The following is a 22,695-nucleotide window of genomic DNA, read 5'->3' as shown; positions in this document are numbered from 1 at the left end:
ATAAAAACTTTGGAGTTTGATCTCCTCCTACTTTATTGAGACAATATTGCACAGATGCATTTAACTTGATTAATTGTTCTGCAGACGTATCTTCTAAAATCTCTTAACCATGACATTTTACTTTAAATGTGTGTAATTGTGGACTCATCATTAATCTCTGACTTAAAGTTGACATGAAACAAAACTTGCCTACTTCCCTACCAGCAGGCCAAATAGTGTGAATATAAGCTTTATGGATTCCAAACGTATGAGACTTGCAATTTAATTTTGAATTAGATATTGTGATTTCAAAGTATGAAGTCATGAAAAAGCCAATTGCCCTTGCCTTTTTAGCGTTTGTACATATCTTTATGGTTGCGATGATAATGCTATTTACATGGTCACTTTTTTATAATAAATCCGATTAAACTTTCTCCGATTGGGGGATCGGATTGTCCCGTTTACATGAACACTGAATCAAATTATCGGTTTTATACCTGGAAAATCGTCTGATTCTTTGACTTTCATTTGGCACTTTAATCATAGTTTTTCTTTAGCCATAGTTCTTTGAACCAGCGTTTCCACATTGGATTGTTTTTTAAGGAAACAGACTATCGAATTATGTCTGATTTAAGTAATTTGTCACTGTGAGCTGGCAATAAAAGTAAATTTTATAGATTGCTTTCTTTGCATCGGAATCAAAATAATGTGAAAATGTCCTCCCACCTGGAGTCCGCCAGAAACTGTGCCATTTCTTTGACACTCTTATAAGTATTGCATGTTGAAAACACAAGCTGAATCGCAGCCCAAATTCCACACAAGTCGATGTGATTGTGCAAACATAAAACGTCATAAGCGAAACATGAACCCTTGTGGCTTTTATGCATTTGGGGAGAAATGTTCAGCTTGTCTACGTCCCACATACTTTTTTTTTTTTTAATGCGTTTTTTGAAAGCATCTATTTGTTACTGCATTTCTCTTGGTTAGTGAGTTGATGCCGGTGGCAGCAGCAGTCACAATCACACCAAAAATATCTGGCACTGTCGACGAACCAAAGATTCAGAGAAAAAGACCATTTCAAATATTTTTTTTGCTAGAAATGTGTGTTGTCTCGCTGTCTGCTGCCCACAGGGGCCTCAAACGCTGCTGGAGAACATGGAAAGTAGTGTGAAGAAACTTGTAGCCGCAGGTTAGTGTTCGCCTAGAAAAGCTGAGCCCGCAAGAGCACATGTACCAACAGGTCACCATTACTTCACAGTCTTCTTCCCTGCAGCTGAAGCATACAAGTGCGCTGACACTGCCCCCTTGTGGTGTGAGTGCAGACTTCACGTCAGGGGGGGGCTTTTAGCAGCAGAATGACAGTGACACATCGGTTGCATCGAAAAAGTATGCAATTTCCAGCAGAAGTGGTGCGGCCTGTTGTTTGTGGAGACTCCCAGTTCAATTTGAAGTTATGCAGAGTGCAACGAGGGGGATAAACGCCACGTTTGGAAACTGGGCGACGGCCCGCTGGAGGCAGTGCAGAGAGAGAGAGAGAGAGACGCAGTGTGATCGTCATGTGCACACTGCAGCACAGGGTCTCTTTTGTTGTCCCTGCGCTCTGCGGCTTGAGTCGAGGGAAGCTGGGTGGCTCAGTGTGAGAAGAAATGATGCGATGGTTTCTGGAAAAAAAACTGACTTTAAAAATAGATTTGTAACTCCAAAATACAATCCTCCTTTATATTTAGCATTGTGTTCTCCACCTTCCACAAACCTGGAACAATCTTTTGACTCTCGGTAGATGTACTTATGACGTCCTGTTTTGTTTGTTTTCTTTTTCTTTTTCTTTTTTTTTTTTTAAATCGTGGCCTCATATTATGCTTTGGTAGGTCGCTGTGATTACAGAGTTTGTGATCACCCTTCAAGGCTGTGGAGGAAGACTGCTCCCTGGAAATTGCTACCTACCTACCTACCTACTGCCTTTACGCCTCCAATAAAAGCTTTATAGACTGTAACTGTAATTGAGGACTCGGTCCCAGCTGCGATTAGGAACGGTCTGCCTCCAGGAGGGCAGAGAAAACGCAACACATTTTCTTTCCGTCTCTCGCAATGAAAATTTGCTCTCTCAGCTTCTTTGCCGGACCAGGAAATGCCAACATACTCGCAGTAGTCGCTCTGGTTTGGCTGTAGAACTGTGCAAAGCTCTATGTCTGATCATTTTAGCATCTTATTAATAGTCAGAGAATTGGGATTATAAAAAGCATGATCATTTGTTTTTATTTTTATTTGCCCTTTGTTTCCAGCAGGGATCTGTCTGTGCGAACATGACGGGAGGATTAATAAAATAAAATGAAATTATGTGCAACTTTTTTGGGGGGAACTGGTGGGATTAGTTTTTTGGAATATATCGGAATAAAAATTTTGATATTTCAATACTCCTTTTAACATTTCTTTGTTTATCAAGGCACCTTTAAGTAAGTCGTGCTGGAGGAACTGTAGAGAAATCAGTGATTATACTGAAACTCTCCCTATTTCTTTCTCCCGTTACTATTATAACATTAATGAACCGACTGAATGTGTGAGGATTTAACTGAAAGCAAACCTGCTAATGTAAGAAAAGACACTAAGTTTACAATCTAAATTCAACAGGCTGAATATCAAACATGTTCCGCACATATTCCAGGCTCGGGTGATGAAGTTTGTTTTCTCATGTTTCTGTCATTTTTCTCACTGTATTTCAACCATCAGGTTTGCTGGAATGGGTAACCTGCTAAAAGTCCTAACAAGGGATATAGAGAACTATCCACACTTTTTCCTGGACTTTGAAAGTAAGTGTGTCCGAGGAGGCGAGCCGCCGCCGCCGCCGCTGCTGCTGGTGGTGCTGGTGGTGGTGCTGGTGGTGCTGGTGGTGGTGGTGGTGAAAGGAGGTTTTTCCGTGGAGGCTTGTCGCTTTCCTCCTTCGCCGCTCCGCTCTGCTCCCGTTTTCTCCTCTGCTCGGTCCAGACTTTCTGTTCTCGCTGGAATAACATTATTTTGATGACTTTTTAACATCACACCTCCTTTTTTTTTCTCCCCTCTTCTTTCTCTTTCTCTCTTGCAGAAACCAAATGGGGAATCTGTTAAAAGTGCTCACTTGCACAGAGCTTGAACAGGGGCCAAACTTTTTCCTTGACTTTGAAAGTGAGCACAGTTTCTGTCCTCCTCACTCCCCCTCTTCTTCTACTTCCCCTCCTTTGTCTTCTTGGTCTTCATCTCCTTCTTCTTCTTCTTCGTCTCCTTTTTTGTCTTCATCTCCTTGGTCTCCTTCATCTCCTTCTTCTCCTTCTTCAACGAGTCACTCAGCCTCTCTGGTCAGAGGTCAAACCATTCAGCCAGAGTTTGTCACTGCTCCTCTTTTCAATTTCTAATGTGGCCTCTGAAGTCGGTTATTATATTTTCTGATTGATTTCAGTACATTTCTTTATTTCTTATTTTTTTAAATACAAGCTCTATTCTTTGCATGTCATTTTAAAGAAGAATAGGTTTGACCTCTGACCTTTGCTCTCGGCTTTTACTAACCGTCTGCACGTTTCTTTTTGTGACAGATTAGCTGCATGCACACATGCATAATGACATTTACTAACATTGTAATGATCACGTGATTGATTTTGAGGCAGTGGTTCCCAGCCTTGAGGTCCAGGACCTCCTGTAGGTGGTGGTGATGGAGGTCACCAAAAGAGTACTTTCCAGAATCAAAGGGCCCGTTTGCACTTTTCAAGTTAAAACGCTAAACTTTAGTCACATTTTGACTGTTTAAACATCGGCAACGTTACACTTCGTCCCTGTGTACGTGACAACGTTTTCAAAACTTTCGGTGGATTTTGCGTGTCCTTTTACGCGACAACTGTGCCACCGAAAACGGAACTTTTTGAAAAACAGCCCGTATGGTGGAACTTTTTGACAACGCTGTGACTCTGTCGTCATGTAAACGGGGGGGGGGGGGGGGCGGTACCCAACATTCTGAAAACACTCAGTCTCCGTGTAGATGGTGGAAACGCTGTTACTGTGCCCGCTCGCCAAGAACGTAGTAAAATAGTTCTTCTACGCAGGCGTGAGTAGATGGACAATAACAACATCCTGGGACTTGGTACTTTTATAGTTGAGAGTCTCCCGGAATAGCAATCCAGCTTCGTTCATACGAATGCCCGTGAAAACACCATTGTTAATGTTTATAGCGTATCGTTCGCTGCGCGCAGAGAGAAACGCAACAAAACTACCGTATGACAAACAAACTAACATTAGCCTCAAAGTTGTGCTGTCAGGGTGAGTTTTTAAAAACACCCATAATGCAACAGCAATAGGAGACGTTTTTTTTTATCTTTTGCACCAGAATTAAAATTTTGTGAAAATGTTCTTTTTGTATACTCTGCGCTACAAAAAAAGAAAAACTGTAAAGTTTCAATTTAAAGGTTATTGGGTCACTGTTTTACTGATCAGACCCACTAAAGATGAAATTGGACTGTATGTGGCCCCTCAGCTAAAATGTGTTTCACACCACTGGTTTACACAAACATGTGAATCATGTATTTTGTGTGTATAAACATGTGAATATTAAACTTTTCCAGCCTATCATTCTCATGTAAACAGGCCTAAAGCAGACATTAATTCTATTCTATACCTGTATATGTTGGTGTAACGGTCTGGTCCACCAGCATAGATTAGTGATCATAGAGGGAGCGACAGACACAATCTGAGGGGCCCAGGATTTAAAAGTGTATTGAATCAGCGCACCTCCACATTTCATCTCACCAGTAACTTAATTACTGCACACATATTTCATGAAGGAATTTTTTTATTTATTTTTTTTTACAAAGCACACAGACCTGCTTCGCCCCCTTTTTTTTTTTTTTTTAAAGCCTCCTGTAGGAACAACAATAACAACACAAAACGCCTCCGCGTTGGCATTTCAGCTGCTCTCACAATGCAGCCAACCTCAGGCTTTGTTTATTCAGCAAAGAGGAAACGATGGGAGTGGAAAGGTTTTTTGAAATGCAAAACAGACCCCAGACAGCGTTTTAATGTCAGCGATGCTCTATATTTAGAACGCTCGTCGGTCAATAGAGCCAAAACCTGCCGCTGCTGCGTGAGCCTCATCGCAGACGCCTCACAATTATGTATTGTGTGATGGAGCTGACGTGAGCAGCGCGCCGTTGGCGTCGCAGCGATTTTCCTGCCGTTACCGCCGATATCTTTAGACTCTTCAGAGATATGGGTTCTGCAGAACATCACAAATACCACAAACACAAGTCCAAACACACCAACATGTTCTCCAGAATGTAGTTTAGACGTGAAGGAGGAGCTCCATGTCTGTTTTATACCATACCCCCATGGAGACGCATGAAAAGAGGCTTTCTCTTTTAAAAACTAGATCGTGGGTCAAGTCAGTGTAAAGGACTGTTCCACCTACGTTGGATGTCGTCTCTCCTCCAGGACGTCCTCCTTTTCTTGTGATCTGGAAAGAACAAGTCTCCATTTAAAGGAAATAAAAAATTCACATCTTTGAAAACTTGTTGATATCAGGGTTTTTTTTTGTAAATAAGCATCAAATCAGTAATATGCAAGTCTAAAAGCTCCTCTCGAGGTCTGAACGGGTCTTGCACCTCAAGTCCTAATATGAACCTATTCTAAGAATTTAATATTTATTTCATATTACATAGACACGAAATTGGATTGCCGTTCCGAGTGACTCCCAACTATAAGAAGTCTCAGGAGAATGTCGACTGGGAGTCATGACACTCTGGAGGCAAATATTGGCGTTATTGTCCATCTACTGAGCGTGTGCAGAAGAACTACTTACAGCTGAGGTGCACATGCAGAGTTTCAGTGTTTCCACCGTCTACACGGAGACGGAGCCCAAGCATTTTCAAAAAGTTCCAAAAGTTGCGTTTTTCAGGGGTTCCGAGCACCGTTGTTGTGTAAAGAGACACTGGAAACACGATGAAAGTTTTGAAATTTCACTTTAAATTTCACTTTTAAAGATTTAAAAACAAGTGTGTTTGCATGTTTCAACTTTATAAAGATATGAACCCAGAGTTTAGCCACTTTGAACAAATATCTATGTTGTATATTTAACCCAGCTGAGGTGAATCGACCAACGTTAACACGCTCTTCGAGCCACGATATTGACTATAACCATCAATCAGATCAAATTGAGACGTAAAACTAGAGCGATGTAAACCCATCTAATAATGCATTTCTTGCTCTTTCTGTTGGATTTGCACCAACAAATAAGATTGCAAGGTCATACCAATGAATTCTGGAGCGACTGTTACCACAATATTCCCTTGACTTATTGTTTCCTACTGGAGAACTCGCACAGTTTCTCTGTCGCACATTGTATACATCCAAACACCTTTCACCGCCTCGGTGCGTCTAGAAAAAAAAAAAAAAAAAGAAAAGATAATGAGGCTTCCTGCAACGCTTAAGGCCTGATGCAATAAAACTAATTGGCTCCAGCGTATTCCGTTACAGAGGAGCCGAAGCACCGTGGAGCCGTTCAGTCTACACCAGACTTCAATTCTTACGAGTCGAATACTGCGCCCCAATCTCAAATTACAGGCAGGGAAACGGACGCCCGAGGCATCAAGTCTCAGTCATACAGAGCCACACTGTGTGAAATAATGCTTGGAGTGAAGCAGTTCTTTACCCTGGAGGTTTTTTGTTTTTAATCAATTTTTAAATGGAGTTAGAATAGCAAAGACATCCAGTAACATTCACCTCTGTTCACTCATGAAGAGTTGGGCTTAATAAATAGTTTGTAGATAGTAGATTGACGATAACAACAATCATGTGTCATGACTCCCAACTTCGCCGTCTGTCCACACAAACGTCCGTGTCCTCCCATTGTTAATGTTTGGTCTCAGCACCCCCTAGTGGCCAAATTACAACATCTAACTACATCATTTTCTGCATTTCGGTGTAAACGGACATCGCTTTCAAAACGTTTTCGTAGGAATATGTATAATTTTCAAAACATTGCCGTGTTAAACGTGATACTTTTCTTAAACGAAAACGCCGAGTCGATGCCTTTTAACTTGAAAGGTGTAAACGGAGCCCAAAGCTGCTGTCGTCAATATTCATTAGCTTAATCCAGAAGTCTGAAACTCCTAGAACTTGGATAATAATCCCAGAAATACAATTATTAAATTGTTTATACATATAAAAAAAAGAAGCAGAAGATATAAAGAATTATTCGCACTGTTTGTAGAAAAAATCTTCCGTGTCCACTGAAGTCTTCCTCCAATCAGATGAAAGTTCATTTGAGTCCGAGACTTCTGGTGTGAAGCTTTCGTTCCAGCTGAAGCTTCCTCGCGTGTTCTCGGATGTGACTGTTTTCACTTTTATCTGCTGCACTTGTTGAGCTCGCTGTTGTTTTAACCGCTTTCGCTCCGTGCGTCAGATGCACAGCCGACGGAAGGAGAGCGCGAGGTGTGGAACCAGGTGAACGCCGTCCTGCAGGACTCCGAGAACATCCTGACCGGCCTGCAGGCGTACAAAGGAGCCGGGCAGGAGATCCGAGATGTAAGTGAAGACGACGCGCAGTCTACCTGTGGCGTACGGCCTCGGGAATGACGTTTTGTGTCGCCCCTTCCCAGGCCATTCAGAACCCCAACGACCTCCTGCTGCAGGAGCGAGCCTGGAACTCGGTCTGCCCGCTCGTCATCAAGCTCAAGAAGTTCTACAGCTTCTCCCTCAGACTAGGTGCGTCGGCGCGCACGTCCTTTCTCCGCCGCCAAATCCTCTCGGGGGTGGACTAAGCAGGTGATGCCGGTGTGTTTGTGTCTGCAGAAGAGGCTCTGCAGAGTCTGCTGGAGTCCCTGACGTGTCCGCCCCTCACGCCCACCCAGCACCTGGAGCGGGAGCAGGCGCTGGCCAAGCAGTTCGCCGAGATCCTCCACTTCACGCTGCGCTTCGACGAGCTCAAGGTCAGTCCAGCGCCGGAGCTCGAACACGAATGAGGTTTCACAAGCTGCACATGGGAGAGTCTCTTAAGGCCTCTTCATACTCCATAAGAACAAGACCAAAGTTCGGCAGTGCGGGGTCCTGTCGAACGAAATGACGTCATTTCCTTCGGCCAGCTCCTTCTGGCCGAACAAATTAGTTTCGGCTGTGCCAACCACCCTGGCCGAACTATGTAGGAGCCGCACTGCCGAAACTTCTGCTCTGCTGCGCATGCGTGTTCTAGTTCGCTCATGACTATCGATAATATTTTAATCATATTTAGCTTGTAACAGCGCTACTGTACGAGCGCCGCAGCTCGTTAAAATGTCGGAGTGTCGGCTGACGTGATGCACCTGAACGCATCACGAACAGCTGTCAGCTCCTGGAGTTAAAACTGGACTAACATCGCGCTGGGACAGAAACTTTTTTATAACTGAAAAAGCTCAGAGAAATGTATTTCTGAAAGCACTGGAGGCCAGAAATAAACTGTGCAGTTGAGAAGTTTAAACGCCGCTTCACAGACTTGTGCCTGCTGCGAGGGGGCGTGGCCTGCGAGTCCGGCAGCTTCTTATCGGAGTATGAACAGTCCTGCCTAAAAAGCTTTTTTTTTTCTGCTGCTGGCTGACGTCACTGCCGAATTTTCTTCTTGTTCTTATGGGTTCAAAGGGGAGTATGCAGGTGCCTTATGTCAGGGGGTATGGAGGGTATTGCTGGTGAGCATTTGTGAACGTGGAATTTGCAGTTGTGAGCCGTGTACTTGTGGATTTAGGTTTCTCTCCACAACACTTACACATTCACAAAGACATTTCTTGCTCAAGCTGTAGCAGTAAATTTGGTGAAAAACACATTTTTGAACATGAATCACAGATTCTGTACAAATAAGGCATAGAGTCACTCCAGTGGGATATCTGGAGAAAAACCACAACAAAGAATTTATTTTTTATTTTAACGTGGTGATTGTTCTCTTGCTTGGCCTCAGATGAGGATTCCTGCCATCCAGAACGACTTCAGCTACTACAGACGGACCATCAGTCGGAACCGGATAAACAACATGAACGTGAGTTTTCCCTCCCAAAAACATTTTGTGTTACATCCTAGTTCGTGCTGTTGGTTGGTTTTTTCTTGGTTTTTAGTGACATGTGAAAACTCCTGACTGGACGCCGCCGCCGCCGCTTGTTGTTTATCTGCTGTTGTCCGTGTCTCTGCCCGCAGCTCGACATCGAGAACGAAGTCAACAACGAGATGGCCAACAGGATGTCTCTGTTCTACGCCGAGGCCACGCCCATGCTGAAAACGCTCAGCAACGCAACCACTAACTTCGTGACGGAGGTGAAGCCAAACTGCCACGGAGAGACGGCGGGCGGTGGAGCTCGGCGCGTTAAAACACTGTTAAAGAGTCAGCAGGGGTATTCAGAGGCTTTTCAAGTGAAAACGCGTCATTTTCTAGGGATCAGTACGCTATAAACCATAACAATGGCGAGAGTAAACGGGCCCAGAGTCGTCTGATCACAGGTTCCATTGCCCTTCTGCCCCTCTCCCCAAACTTCAAGGTTGATAAAAGTTGCAAAGGTCAAACGTGGAATCGATTAGAAGTCCAGATTTGGATTCTCCTCCGTCGCCACAGACGGCAGATCATGTGACACTTGTGTTTAATGTGGAAGTTTTTTACCTCTCATGTCACAAACTGACTGTGTGTCTGTGTGTCTGTGCGCTGTAGAACAAGACTCTTCCACTGGAGAACACCACAGACTGTCTCAGCACCATGGCCAGTGTGTGTAAGGTCATGTTAGAAACACCGTGAGTACACACACACACACACACACACACACACAGATATCGATATCTTGATTATTTCACAGTATAATGTCTTAAAATGTTTTTTTCTGATTCGGTTTAGTTTTTAACTCTGTGATTTAAAGTTGAATCGTAGTTTAAGCCCAGTGTTTTAGTGTGAGAGAGATTTATTGTCTGCTGCTTTAAAAAAAAAATAATAATAAAAATGCTGTAAGACAAAAAGATCAAAGGACTGATTGTTCATGCCTGCAGTGTGTACGTGTGTTCTCACACAGTCTGCACAGACACGTCATGTTGATTGTTTAAAAATGTGTGTGTGTGTGTGTGTGTGTGCAGAGAATATTCAAGCCGTTTCAGCAGCGAGGACACACTCTTGTTCTGCATGAGGGTGATGGTGGGAGTCATCATCCTTTATGACCACGTTCACCCCAACGGAGCCTTCAACAAGTCCTCCAAGATAGACGTGAGACACACACACACACACACACACACACACACACACACACACACAATATCACACATTCAGTATCACACTCACACACTCACACTCCATGCTGCCATTCAACAGATGAAAGGCTGCATCAAGGTGCTGAAGGACCAGCCGGCAGACAACGTGGAAGGTCTCCTGAACGCTCTCAAGTAGGTTCATCCAGTCACAAGGAGGATTTAACATCCTCACACTCGACACTCGGCGTCCATCGATGAGCTCCTAAATATATGTAGTTCGATCCGAGCGGACAAACGAATATATATTTATGGGCTCATCGACGCAAAAACGACGTGTTTTCACTAGAAACGTTGTCGTGTGAACGAAGCCTTAAGAAATTGAAAAATCACACTCGTGTTGTTTCCGTCCTCAGATTCACCACAAAACACCTGAACGACGAGTCGACTCCGAAGAACATCCGGACGATGCTCCAGTAATATTGGTCCCGTTTCTCTCTCTTTTTTTTTTATATATATATATATATATAAATAAATATGAAGAGGATCTCTGCGCCGACCTCGCATAAGATGTATATGTTTACATTATTTAAAAAGAAAAGACTCGATGTTAATACTCGTGTGTATCTGCGTAGTCATTCCCTCCAACTTACCTGAAGGAAACGAATCCGAGCACAAACGACGGGAAGCCGTCGGGCCTTAGAACATCCCGAGCGTGGAAATAAATGAAGAAGGCAGCAGGAAAAAGAAAAAAAAAAAAAAAAAAAAAGTCCTTTAATTCATCTCTTTCATCATTTTCACTCACATCCTGTTTGTTTCAAGCAACTTTAATCTCCGTTGGGGATTTTAAATTCTGTGAAGTTGAATCATAAAGTTCATTCAGACAATGACGATTTTTTTTTTTGGTGTTTTTAATTTTTTTTGTGTGTGTGTGTGAATAGTTAAAAACTCCAAACGGGTGAGGATTGATGATGACAGAGGCTTTTTTTTTTTTTTTTTTAATAGTTTTTGTCTCCAGTCGTGTGAACCTGTTGAAATGAATCCACTGTGAACACAAAGTGTGAAAAGACAATGATGGAAAAAAAAAAAAGAAACGTTGACCTTGTTCGTTTCTGTATATCGGATTTAACTTGATTAGTCATAAATACGAGCTTGTAAATAATTTAATTATTGCCAATAACGTCTCACCTTTGGCCTTTTTCAATGTAATAATGTCCAGAATGTAATAACTTGCAAATAGTGTAATAACGTATTTGATCTAATGAGTCATTAGAAGACTGATGGAGCGCAGAAAAACCAGCTAATATTGAAATAACACACAAATAAAGCTGAATTTCTTTGAAATTCAAGGTGTTTTTTTCCGCAGTCGTCGCTCACTGATGATACACATCATGGTTGTATGAAAAACTGTTATATTACATTATTGACTTTATTACATCCAGAATGGCCACAATAGTTACTGGTTCAGTCCCTAATTAAAACACACAGTTTGTCGGAGTTAATTTCCATAAACTTTCGTATTTAAAATTCACAGACTTTGTATTGCGCAAGTAAATTCTCCGGATTGCGTACACCAAAAAAAACCTAAAAAAACATGTAGCTTCTTGTAAACCAGTGTGGTCGTTTCTTTATTTCAGACGTCTGGTGCTATAATTAACTCTCAATTAATTTTAAATGCCTTCAGTGTATCTTTTCTGGTGATAACAGCCAGTCTGACTTTAATCAATAAAGGCTTGAAAATCATTTGTAAAAAGTTCAGAAAGCATGGAGACTTTTTTATTTATTTTTTTTAAAGCTGTAAACACTTTCTAGAGTGAAAAATCAACACAATTTTCACCTAAAACATGAGAACTAGACGGCTGATTTTAGTACATCTGAACCACAATCTTCCTGAATTTGACACACTGGTGCATATAAGACTAATCTGAACAGAAACGAGTCAAAATGGACCCAGAAAAGCCTCGATGTATAAAGATTTGTAACACCAGTTCGAAAGTGTTTTAACGTTTTTCCATATTTGTGGTATTATTACTGCTGTCAACTGATAAAACCGGTAAATTTCTGACCCAAACACAGTACGTAAAGGTAAAATTTTAAATGTTTGGCTTCAGAAGCTTTAGAAAATATGATTGGATGGTTTAAAATCACAAACTTTTTTAGGGTTTTTTTTGTTTTCGGTTGACAGGAGCGATAATAACTTCAACCACTAGAGGGCGTCGTATATCACAAATCATGGACTTTTAACAAAATAAAGATTTGCAGAAACGCACAATGTCAATTATTTCTCCACAAGACGGAGCTGTAATGAACTATTTAATAAAATCAACCCAACCAACCAGTTATTATTGTGAGAAAACCGTATTTCCTGGACTATAAGTGGCTCTTTTCTTTCTTTACTGCCAGGCGTTTCCCTGGTTATGTGACTTGCATATTAAAATATACCACCTGAGGCCACTAGATGTCAGTATGACAACAAAATGATGCTACAGTACCAACATATAGTATTGCCACATTTGACTGAAAGCGCAAAAAGAAAATTCTCCACAGCGGAATTTAAAATAAATGGATGAATAAAATGTGTGGCAGAAAACAAAGTGTTTGAGAGTGTGAGAGAGACTGGAGAAGAGAGAGAAACTGTTACCGATGAAGAAAACAAAGAACGGCCAGAGCTGAGGGGAAAATTCATAGATGAGATATTTCTGGAATAGCGATTATTAACAAAGCAGTCGTGTCTGGACGTGGGGGGAAGAAAACGCTGGTTTTATGGTATTTTTAGTCATTTTTTTTCTCTTTGGCACTTTTTTGTTTTTTAGAGGAACAGATCTAACTTATAGTCCAGAAAATACGGTAATTGTTTCACACTTATGAGTGATTTTTCTCATAAATCTTTCAGCAAAAGGCCAAAAAATATATTTAATTCTTAGTAAATTATTATTTTTAAGTAGAACAAACTTCAGAAAACAATCTCAGCCAGTTTTAATACCTTCCCAGTAAAAAAATAAATGTTTTTCCTCTACACTGAATATCTCACAAATACAACTTCAGCTTATGAATTCACTCTGGATCAAACAGTTGAAGGAAGTTGGCAGTTAAACTGCTCATGTGTGTTAATAATGGTGTCACTTGTTCTAATAACACTGGCCATTTCCTGTTTCCTTCAGTTTGACAGAAACAAATGGACAATCTACGCTCAGTGGTTGTTTTTGTATTTTTTACTATAAGCTGAAAAATTCTTAAAGAACACAAAAACTATTCACTGCGACAAGTTAAGGTATTTTATTTATGACTTGGTCAACGTACGACATGAAGAACTTTCTCACCATCGTCCTTTGGTTGTTTAAAACTTCGCCTGGTGTATTAAAATGTCTGTTTGCTCATCAGGAAGCACAAGCATTGCCTTAAAAATGGACATCCAACAAAAAATGTAATCCAATATCAAGTGCAATTAATCCTTAAATATTGTAAAAGTTCATGTATTCTGAGGTGGAAATGATCAATTGATTAAGATTTACAGGCAACTACTAAATTTGTAAAACATCAACTCTCATAATGTCAAATAATGATGAGAAATCAGCCCCTCTGGTAGAGAGGATGAAACTTGAACTGAAATCTACTGTAAATATCAAGTTTTTCTTTTTTTTTCTTGGTTTGATTTCATCCAAAAGCCATAAAAACAGGATTCATGCTGTTTCTAGCCGTGTTTTGTTTGTTCAATGTTTTGTAGCAGCGGTTTTTCAAAAAGTGGCACGGCGGCAGGAACATATTGATGGCGGCATTAAACGAAAGTTAAACCAACACATAAATCAGCTTTTTCCTTTATCGATACCGACAACATTCTCTTTCATCGTGGGAAACATTCTTCAAGCAGACACGAACCTCCCGTCCTCCGCCCACACTCTGAAAGCCGCTGCTGCACAGGAAGTGCCGCGTACGCGCGATAGTGAGGAGATTTATACGAGAAGCGTCACAAAGACGTCCTGAAGCGGCGCCGCTCTCTGCCGACGATGTGCTACTGTGTGTGTTTGACTCCCAGGTTGTTTTATTTTCTTCTTGTCCTAAGCCGACAGTTTGAGTATTTTTGGAGTTCAGATTCACTGTTTATATATAAAAACAGAAAACTCCTCTGGATTTGTTACTGAAAACGGAATGGGATGTGTGGGTTGGATAATAAAGGTGGTACATTTCTTACAGAATTGTTTTTTGAGTTGTTTTTTTTGGCGTCTTTATTCACGTTATTTAATACAGTTTGGTGTTAAACTGCAACTTTTACGCCTCATGATTATTAGCAGAAATAAGGTGGAGAAGAAAAACAGGATCTCCTCATGCTGTGTGCTGTAGTTCTCTTCCAGCCCACTGGGGGGCGATGTTTCTCTCTCGTGCGTCCGATGCTGCCAGCTCCGTCCAGAGCTGAGCCCGGAACAGAGGAGTGTCTGGAAACGAAGAAAACGAACCTCAGAAAAAGTGTTGGTGTGTCGATTCACTCGGAAACACATGAAATACTCTCTAAACTCTGGATTTATGATTGAGTGTAAAATAAAGCGAGCTACATGACGTTTTCTTTAAAGGGGACATATCATGCTAAATCCACTTTTTTAGCCCTTAAATGCATGTTGTTGTATATTTAGAGTGTTTAGAAGTACAGAAAAGTTCAAAGTAGTCTCTTCAGGTGCTCCGTTGATATCTTTATATTCTGTTTTGGTCATATTTTGCGATCCGTTTCGATTTTTCTATTCTCTATTACGTTTTTTGAACAATGACGTCACAGTATTCCCGGCGGAACTGCCAAATTAGGACATCGACATTTCGAGCAATCCGCCATTTTTGTTTCTCGCTGCGATTTTGTAGTCCAACCGAAGTTACGAGAGGATAAGTCGAAATGTTCGGTTGTTGGATGTAGTAACCCACAAGCTTCGTTACATCGTCTCCCAGCATCAGAACCTTTTCGAAGTGCCTGGTTGAGTTTTATTTTTCACAGAAATGTACCCACATCTGTGGGTAAGGTCATTTTTGTGTGCGCGAAGCACTTTAAGGACGACTGCTTCAGCAACCTCCGCCAGTATAAAGAAGGATTTGCCGAAAGACTTGGTCTGATTGAGCGGTCAGTTCCTTCTATCTATGGAGACGACGAACAGAGCACTTCGGTCAGCTGTATATAACGCTAAAAAGTGTGATGATAAGACGTCCCTGTCATTGTTTTGTTAGCATTAGCAGTTGCACCGTCTTCATATGTTAGCGCTGTGTGCTCATTTTAGATTATAATGTAACTTCTGTGTTAAATAGTCATTGTAATACAGGCAGTATTGTAGTAGTGGGCATGGATGGAGAAGTTAGTGTAAATATAGTAACACACCATTGCGTTACATCCATATGAAGACGTTGTTCTGTAGGTGCATCATCGTCATTTTCATCTCGCTCCGCCGGGTCCAACTCTGGCTCCAACATGTATGGCTGGATGGACAAATCTTCCGTTGTTGACATTTTGTAAATAATGTGTGAATATAAAGTTTCTGCGCCGCTAGATAATTGTATCTGTTCTATCAACCTACAAAGATGGCCGAACAGGGTGGCGTTGAACCGAGTGTCACCTGTGCAACCTGGAGAGGAGGCGGGGTATGAAGAGACCGCCCCAAAACGAGTTGCTCTCAGAAGCACATCAGAAAAGGGGTTGAAAAGGGGCCTGTGGAGCTCTAATAATGAGGAATTCAGACCCAAGCATTGCAGTTCCGCTTTATATAGACCACAACTGTATGATTTATATGTAAAAAGGAAGGATTTAAAAGCATGATATGTCTCCTTTAATATCAAGAGTGGTCGTCGTTCATAAAAATCAATTTCTTCTTATTTTGTTTTTAACTGAATTGTGAATAACAATACTAATAACACTCATATATTTTGGTTTGTATTTATGTATTCTACAAAGTTTTTGACAAAAACTACTCGCCTGAATTGCATTAGATTTTCAGGGATGGTTTGTCATCATCCAAGGAAAAATCGATTCGATTCTGGGACGTTAACGGCTAACCGTTTACCAATAAATCCTAAAAAACTGAGAAAATGTCCCATACAAAGCAGATGAGCGCGGCACCTCATGGAGGAGATCAGTGTCTGTTGCCATGGAGACGCTCCCTGCACAGTGTTTCACATAGTGATGTTTCCGCCTGACCTACCGAGTTAGCATCGATATGAGCTAAGGGCTATCGTGCTAGCAATGCTAACTCGGTTCCGCAAACAAATGTGGCGCTGGCGAAGGTCTGCGCTCTACCGAGTGTAGCTCTAGTTTTGATGGGCGCTCTACCGAGTGTAGCTCTAGTTGTAAATGTATTAAAGCCAGTAATGTAATAACTTGGTGCTAATATATAAATAGATTTGATCCAATAGCTGCTAGTTAAACTTTAATGTTTTACATTGCAGTATTACACAGCAACGTTTTCAAGCTAAAACCCAAAACTGCCGTTGGGTTTTGGGATTCTGTTTCCACGACAACGCTGCTCGGAGCCACTGAAGACTTTGCGAAAACTGCTCCCCAAAGCCGAACTTTTCGGGAAAAACCCCTCCGACTGTAAAAAAAACGCAACTTTGAGACGTTGCCGTGTAAACGAGGCCTGAATCGCTTCCCTCTGTACGGAGCTCTGCGGCGTGTGCGATGTTTCTAACGGGGTCACAAGCGACACGCAATCACTTTCCTGCAGCGTCGGACTTTATTTTGCCTCCTGATTCCGATCTGAGTGGGTTTCTTGCTCTGTGGTTACATCATGTGTGGAGCCTGGGGGAGGAGTGTGTGTGTGAGTGGGGGGTGGGGTTGGGGTGGTGGTGGTGGTGATGGGGGGGGGGGGGTTACCAGGAGCACTCCTGTGCGTGCGCCGTGACGCCCTGAGCGCCTCGATGCTCAGACGGGGCACCGGTGGCCTCACTGGGCCGGGGCGGACCGCGGCGTTACCCCGGGCCAGGCGGAGGAGGCTCTGACACATCTCCGGTGTGAGGGGGCAGTTAATGCAGGGGGGAGGGGGAGGAGGGGGTCTGCTGTTAGAGCTCAGCAACATCTGGAAGAAAAGATTGACAGTTTGAATTATTATTGTGTGTGTGTGTGTGTGTGTGTGTGTGTGTTTGTGTGTGTCAGCAGATCTTAAATATTAAATGCAACTTTGTCCTCTATCTAACCTTTCCCTCACACACCATTCTGTCTCACTTCCTCCGTCAGCCCCCCTTCTTCCTCCTCCATCAGCCCCCCCCCCCTCATCATCATTAAGATGTATTCCTGTGTAAACACGGCTCCATGATGCACGACGCCGGCGTGTCCTCGGCCCCCAGGGAGCTTTGCTGCGCTGATCGTCCTCGTTTGGTTGAGACCATCAGGTCACCGTCCCGGCGGGGTTTTGTTCCATGATGATGAACGCGGCGCCGCCTTACCAGCGACTTGGCTTTGCGGAGTTTGTAATGGGCCTCGGACAGCTGCCGCCGCTCCCCGCCGCTGCCAGTGGAGGCGCTGCTCTTCTGGTGCCTGCAGACAAGGAGGGAGCAGTGAGTGTGTGTGTGTGTGTGTGTGTGTGTGTGTGTGTGTGTGTGTGTGTGTGTGTGTGTGTGTGTGTGTGTGTGTGTGTGTGTGTGTGTGTGTGTGTGTGTGTGTGTGTGTAAATTTCGGGACACTGCAAGATTTGGTATCGATAAGTAAAGACCGGGTCAGAATCGCGGATACCAACATGATACTTTTTGATATTCAAGGGTAAAATCCCAGAAAGTATAGGTAAACAGAAAATACTTTATCATAATAAAACATTAACAAAGTGTAGAAAACTATAACTCCAGAAGAAATTAGAAAAAATATTATTCAGTGTTCAGGATGGAGAGAAACTGAAAGCGAGTATCGCTCTCATTGCACTGATATCGTTCGATATCGATACCAGCGTAGACATCGATATGATGGATATTTGGACGCGGGTGAGTTTAGAGGGGGTGGTTTCCTCACCCCCCCCGCTCCTCGGTGGGCGGGTCCAGGTTGTCCAGGTAGTTGAAGCGTATGGTGTCCTTGGGGTGTTTGTCGGAGTCTCTCCACGGCGGCTGTTTCTCCTTCTTTACCCCGGAACCGGAGCGTCTCCACGCCGGACGCTCCTCGCCGCTGAAGCCCCACGGATCCCGTCGTCTCGTGTCGGTGGCTGGAGCCGCCGGGACCCGCTGGTGGGAAGAGTTTTTCTACAAACGTGTTTAAAAACATCGATTTGTTGTGCTCCGGCTGTGCGACTCACTAAAATCTTTCTGGACGTGACTCGCGCAATAAATCCATTTCTATTGGGTCTTTATCGAATATACGGTAGGAAATGATGCATTAGCATCTAGCAGAGTGTGTAGTTTGTATTTTAACTCTTGAAGTGTGCAGGAGAACCTAAGGTGGCCGTAAAACTCCCATTTAACTTCTGGAGCTAAAAACTTATTGCAAATAAACATGAAGCCGTTTGCTGAACCTGCAGGCAGCTCCGCCTCAGCTCCTGGACACACTGGATGTAGTGTCCCTTCCAGATGCCTTGCTCTAAAGGCGTTGGGCAGGAGTGGATGCACCAGCCCAGCTTCAGACACTTCCTCATCCACAGCTGGTCCAGCTCCACCAGGCTCCTCCAGTGCCAGCTCACCTGCAGACACAGACCCGCCACCGTCAGCGGCGCGCCGACACGGCCGACTCGCCGGGCGTGTCTCTTCCGGGGTTTCGCACCTGAGCACACCGCGAGAGGCTGCGAGGGTCCAGGAAGGAGAAGACGTAGAGGCTGAGGGCCCTGGGCAGCAGGCAGGTGAAGTCCGCGGCCTGCAGGGGGAGCCGTCTGCTGACGCTGAGGCTCAGGAGGCGGAGCTGCTCCACCGAGCAGCTCTGCACCAAGTCCTGCAGCACCGCCTTCCTCTGGCTGTCGGACCAGCGGGCGAACTGAGGACAAACCCCCCCCCCCCCCCACAGGGCTGAGCTTCCTCACTGACATCCCCAAACACAGACTCCTTCATCTCTGGCAAATTCTAACGCATCAACACGTGGTCAGACACCATGGCCTCGGTAGAGCACACACCTTCGCCAACGCCACATCTGTCACCATGGAAACCGATGGATTATACTATTATTTGATCCCCCACAGCACTGCTTCCATCCTTCTTCTTCTTTGTGGCGTCGATGGGATTAAAACTCACCACGTCATGATGGAAATACGACCTTTTTCGTGACCTTTGACGCTCTCAAAATGTAATGTGAGCATCTTTTGATAAAGACGAATCGTCCCTGAAAATGTCATTGAATTCGGCTGAATATTCTTTGCGATAGTTGGTAGCTTACATACGCGCCAATTAATGAATTAAAAAGAAATTAATAAATACAAGCGGACAAAAACAACCTTTGTCCCAACTTTGGTTGGCCAAAGTAATGAAAAGACGTTTAATTAAAACACCTGGTAGGTAGAAGCTTCAACAGTTCCAGTAATGAAAATGTGCATTTATTGTGAATTTTATCCTCCAATTGTTACTTTTATTATGATTTCCTCTCAAAAATGAATCGGGGAAAAAAGTCGCTGCTTAACAAAGAGATGATGTAATTCCCCCCCGAAGGTCTCTGCACCCCGCTGAAGAACAAAACAAACCAGAACATCCTGGACTCACCCACTTGGCCAGGAGGCTGCGTCTCTCTGAAAACACCTGAGAAAGAAGAAAAGCAATATAGTGAGATTAAGATCATGAAAAACATTCAAACAAAGAGATTAAGAAAGGGATTAAAAAAACAAAAAAACAGACAATAAATAACAAAAATAAAGCTAAAGAATAAAAGTAAAATCCAGTGTAAAAGATGTAAAAAGACCTTTTTATGGGTTCTTTTTATATTTATAGGAACAAAAACTATATTTCACATGTGGAAGAATTTCTGAACGAAACTAAATGAAGTCTCATCTTAACTGTGAATAAATATTAGATATTAGACTGTTTCAGGTTCGAACCTAAAACACATTTAAATGATGACTTAAATTATTTTTTGGGGTGTTTCGTCTGCTTTATTCCAACTCTCACTACATCCTGGAACTTTTAGTTAGAAGTTGAAATCATTTTATTATAACTCCAATATATTGTTATATCATATATTCTATATATTCTTTCTTTATTTTTGAGGATCCACACGACAAAAGAAATTACCAGTGAAAAATACATTAGATATCAAGAAAACATATTACAATTTAAATTAAATTAAATTAAATTTAATTTAATTTAATTAATTTAATTTAATTTAATTTAATTTAATTACCAGTGTTTATCTGATCCCCCAAATTGTTAGTCTTTAAAAATAATCAAAAACAATGTTGACCGAACTCATGACAATAAGGCAGTTTATATATATATATAATTTCCTAAATGAAATATTCAGTAATTTCATAATTTTAGAGGAATGTTGTGTGTATATGTGAAGTGTAGTATTATATGCATATGAAGTGTGGAAATTACACATTATATCTAGTGTGTGTGTGTGTGTGTGTGTGTGTGTGTGTGTGTGTGTATACACTCACACACACCTTGCTGTTGGCCTGTGGGTGGTTCAGTGGAGTCCAGCAGCTCAGTTTGGTGTCAGTCCTGCTGCAGGTTGAATTCCGGGCTGCCACCGGCATCCTGGCTGGAAACAACACATTTTTTTTTTTTTTTTAATATATTCTTCACAGCATTCGCATTAATTATTTAATGAATATCTGTGATCCTAAAATATGATACAGCACACCATCCTTTATCACAGATATTCTCCTTATTTTTCAGTTTTGTTCTTTTGTTTTATTCACTAAAAGTGAGAAATCTGTTAATTCTGTTTTTCAAAAAAATTCAATTTGAAAAAAAGAATTGAATCAAAACTTTAACTCTTCAGGAGAAATCTCACCCAATCCTTACATTTTCAGGCGTTTTAACATTTTCTGTGACTTGGTGGCACTACTTATGACACGTAAAACACGAGGATTAGTTATTGTAACCATTGATGGATTATAGTCAGGATGATTTTGGTGTAAATTTAGATTTTAATTACTTACTACACTCGTAAGACATCAAATAACTCTTCTTTGTGCCTTTTTTTAATATAAACGTAATCAAAGTAGCATTTGAAAAGTCATTAAAATGAGGAAATATTTGGTATTTTTGTGCAGGAATGAAGAGATTTCTGCATAAAAACAGATTTTTGGACAGTTTTGTCCAGAGCCTGGTATTCTAATCTATCTGACTTATATACACGCAGCCAACATGACGCACGGATGGAAAACGTTGAGGAAGATCCTCCAGCCCGCAGGAGAGCCGTTCAGGTTTTGGAACTCACCATCAATCCTCCAGCTGAAGACAGAAATCCTCCTTCTAAAGTTCACTTTCTGCCGCGTTAGGCCTCCGTGTCTGCACTCCCACTCCTCCGTCTTTCCACTTCCCTGGTGCAGAGTTTACTGGTCTCCACGGCGACGGCGTCTCGGCTCGTCCCCCCACCCACCCCCCCGGGGGGGGGAGACTGAAGCAGCCTGCAGGAGGAGTTTGGTCTGTGTGGGGAGTTTAGTGACTAATCCAGAGGAATATGTGTGGTGACACTGCAGGTACTGTGGACACACATGCTGACCGTGTATTTACTATTTACAACGATGCAAAGATGAAGAATGTATTAAATAGGAAAACTGTGGAACAGGTGACGCATGTGGAAGAAAGAAAACAAAAACATCAGAGGAAATATCAACATGAGAACACTATTATATTATATGTATATATATATTGGTCATATTATTTTTCAATTTTTTTAATATACTTTATATTTACATTTATTTTATATTTGATAGAGTCCATGTATGAATAACTTACAATACATATAACATGATAGACCATGGATTATTATTATTATCGTTGCTATTATACATCAGACTGACAAATCAACAATATATGATATAAAGATATGATCATTTAATATTCTATATTTATTTAAAATGTTCAGCGTTAAGGGTTCAAACTTTCTCTCACTCGTTTTTGAGCATATTAAGTGTTTTACATTATATTACTGGATATATGTTTGTATTGTTTTCATTCATGTTCAAAATAAATAAAACCTTTTTCACCGCTGTTGTGTTAAATATGCAACTTCTTGGATCGACTCAACGTACCATCTGGTGGTGAAAGTTGGCACTGCAAGACGGTTCTGGTGCAGGTTTTCTGATTTTTGAAGATTTTCCAGCAAAGCGTGGTAAAGTTGTCTTTGAAATGACTTCAGGAGTGTTTTGTTTCTCATCCGACTGATCGTTTGAGGTCATTTATTGAACGTTGCACCTTCAAGTTGTACCTTTATCAAGCTAAATTGCGATTAATCCTCTGCACTGAAAGTGTTCGACATTCCTTCAGGTCAAAACACAGTTATTTAAATAATAATTACAGTACTTTTGATGAGTAATAATTATTATTGTAGCACTGTAGCATTAAATAGTGTATCGCATGTGAAAACAGGATGTTATGATGCAACTTAAGTGTCCAATTTATCAAACTTTTTGCATTTCTTAACTGGAT

At 41.9% G+C, this 22,695-nt stretch overlaps 2 protein-coding genes across 2 annotated transcripts in view; one reads left to right on the top strand and one right to left on the bottom strand.

Annotated features, from left to right (window-relative positions):
- Window positions 1–10,954, top strand: part of fam49a (family with sequence similarity 49 member A) — a 48,517-nt gene extending 37,563 nt beyond the window's left edge. The window contains exons 3-12 of the mRNA XM_080490203.1: window positions 2,707–2,786; window positions 7,397–7,518; window positions 7,593–7,698; window positions 7,786–7,922; window positions 8,918–8,995; window positions 9,151–9,267; window positions 9,656–9,735; window positions 10,069–10,195; window positions 10,301–10,371; window positions 10,593–10,954. Coding sequence (XP_080346329.1) covers window positions 2,717–2,786; window positions 7,397–7,518; window positions 7,593–7,698; window positions 7,786–7,922; window positions 8,918–8,995; window positions 9,151–9,267; window positions 9,656–9,735; window positions 10,069–10,195; window positions 10,301–10,371; window positions 10,593–10,656 — 972 coding nt within the window. The 5' untranslated portion in view covers window positions 2,707–2,716 and the 3' untranslated portion in view covers window positions 10,657–10,954. The remainder of the gene's footprint in view (window positions 1–2,706; window positions 2,787–7,396; window positions 7,519–7,592; window positions 7,699–7,785; window positions 7,923–8,917; window positions 8,996–9,150; window positions 9,268–9,655; window positions 9,736–10,068; window positions 10,196–10,300; window positions 10,372–10,592) is intronic.
- Window positions 10,955–14,496: 3,542 nt separating this feature from the next.
- On the bottom strand, window positions 14,497–20,792 carry fbxo16 (F-box protein 16; the record flags this gene model as incomplete). The annotated part of the gene is made up of 8 exons (XM_080491106.1): window positions 14,497–14,606; window positions 17,015–17,216; window positions 17,584–17,674; window positions 18,140–18,345; window positions 18,633–18,797; window positions 18,878–19,084; window positions 19,801–19,836; window positions 20,700–20,792. 8 exons carry the CDS (start codon window positions 20,790–20,792, stop codon window positions 14,497–14,499), a joined length of 1,110 nt encoding a protein of 369 aa, XP_080347232.1.
- Window positions 20,793–22,695: the final 1,903 nt, after the last annotated feature.

This window comes from Lipophrys pholis (genome assembly GCF_963383615.2).
Source record: "Lipophrys pholis genome assembly, chromosome: 21".
Lineage (NCBI taxonomy): Eukaryota > Metazoa > Chordata > Actinopteri > Blenniiformes > Blenniidae > Lipophrys > Lipophrys pholis.
Note: the sequence above shows the minus strand (reverse complement) of the source record. Positions and strands in the feature narration are given on the sequence as shown.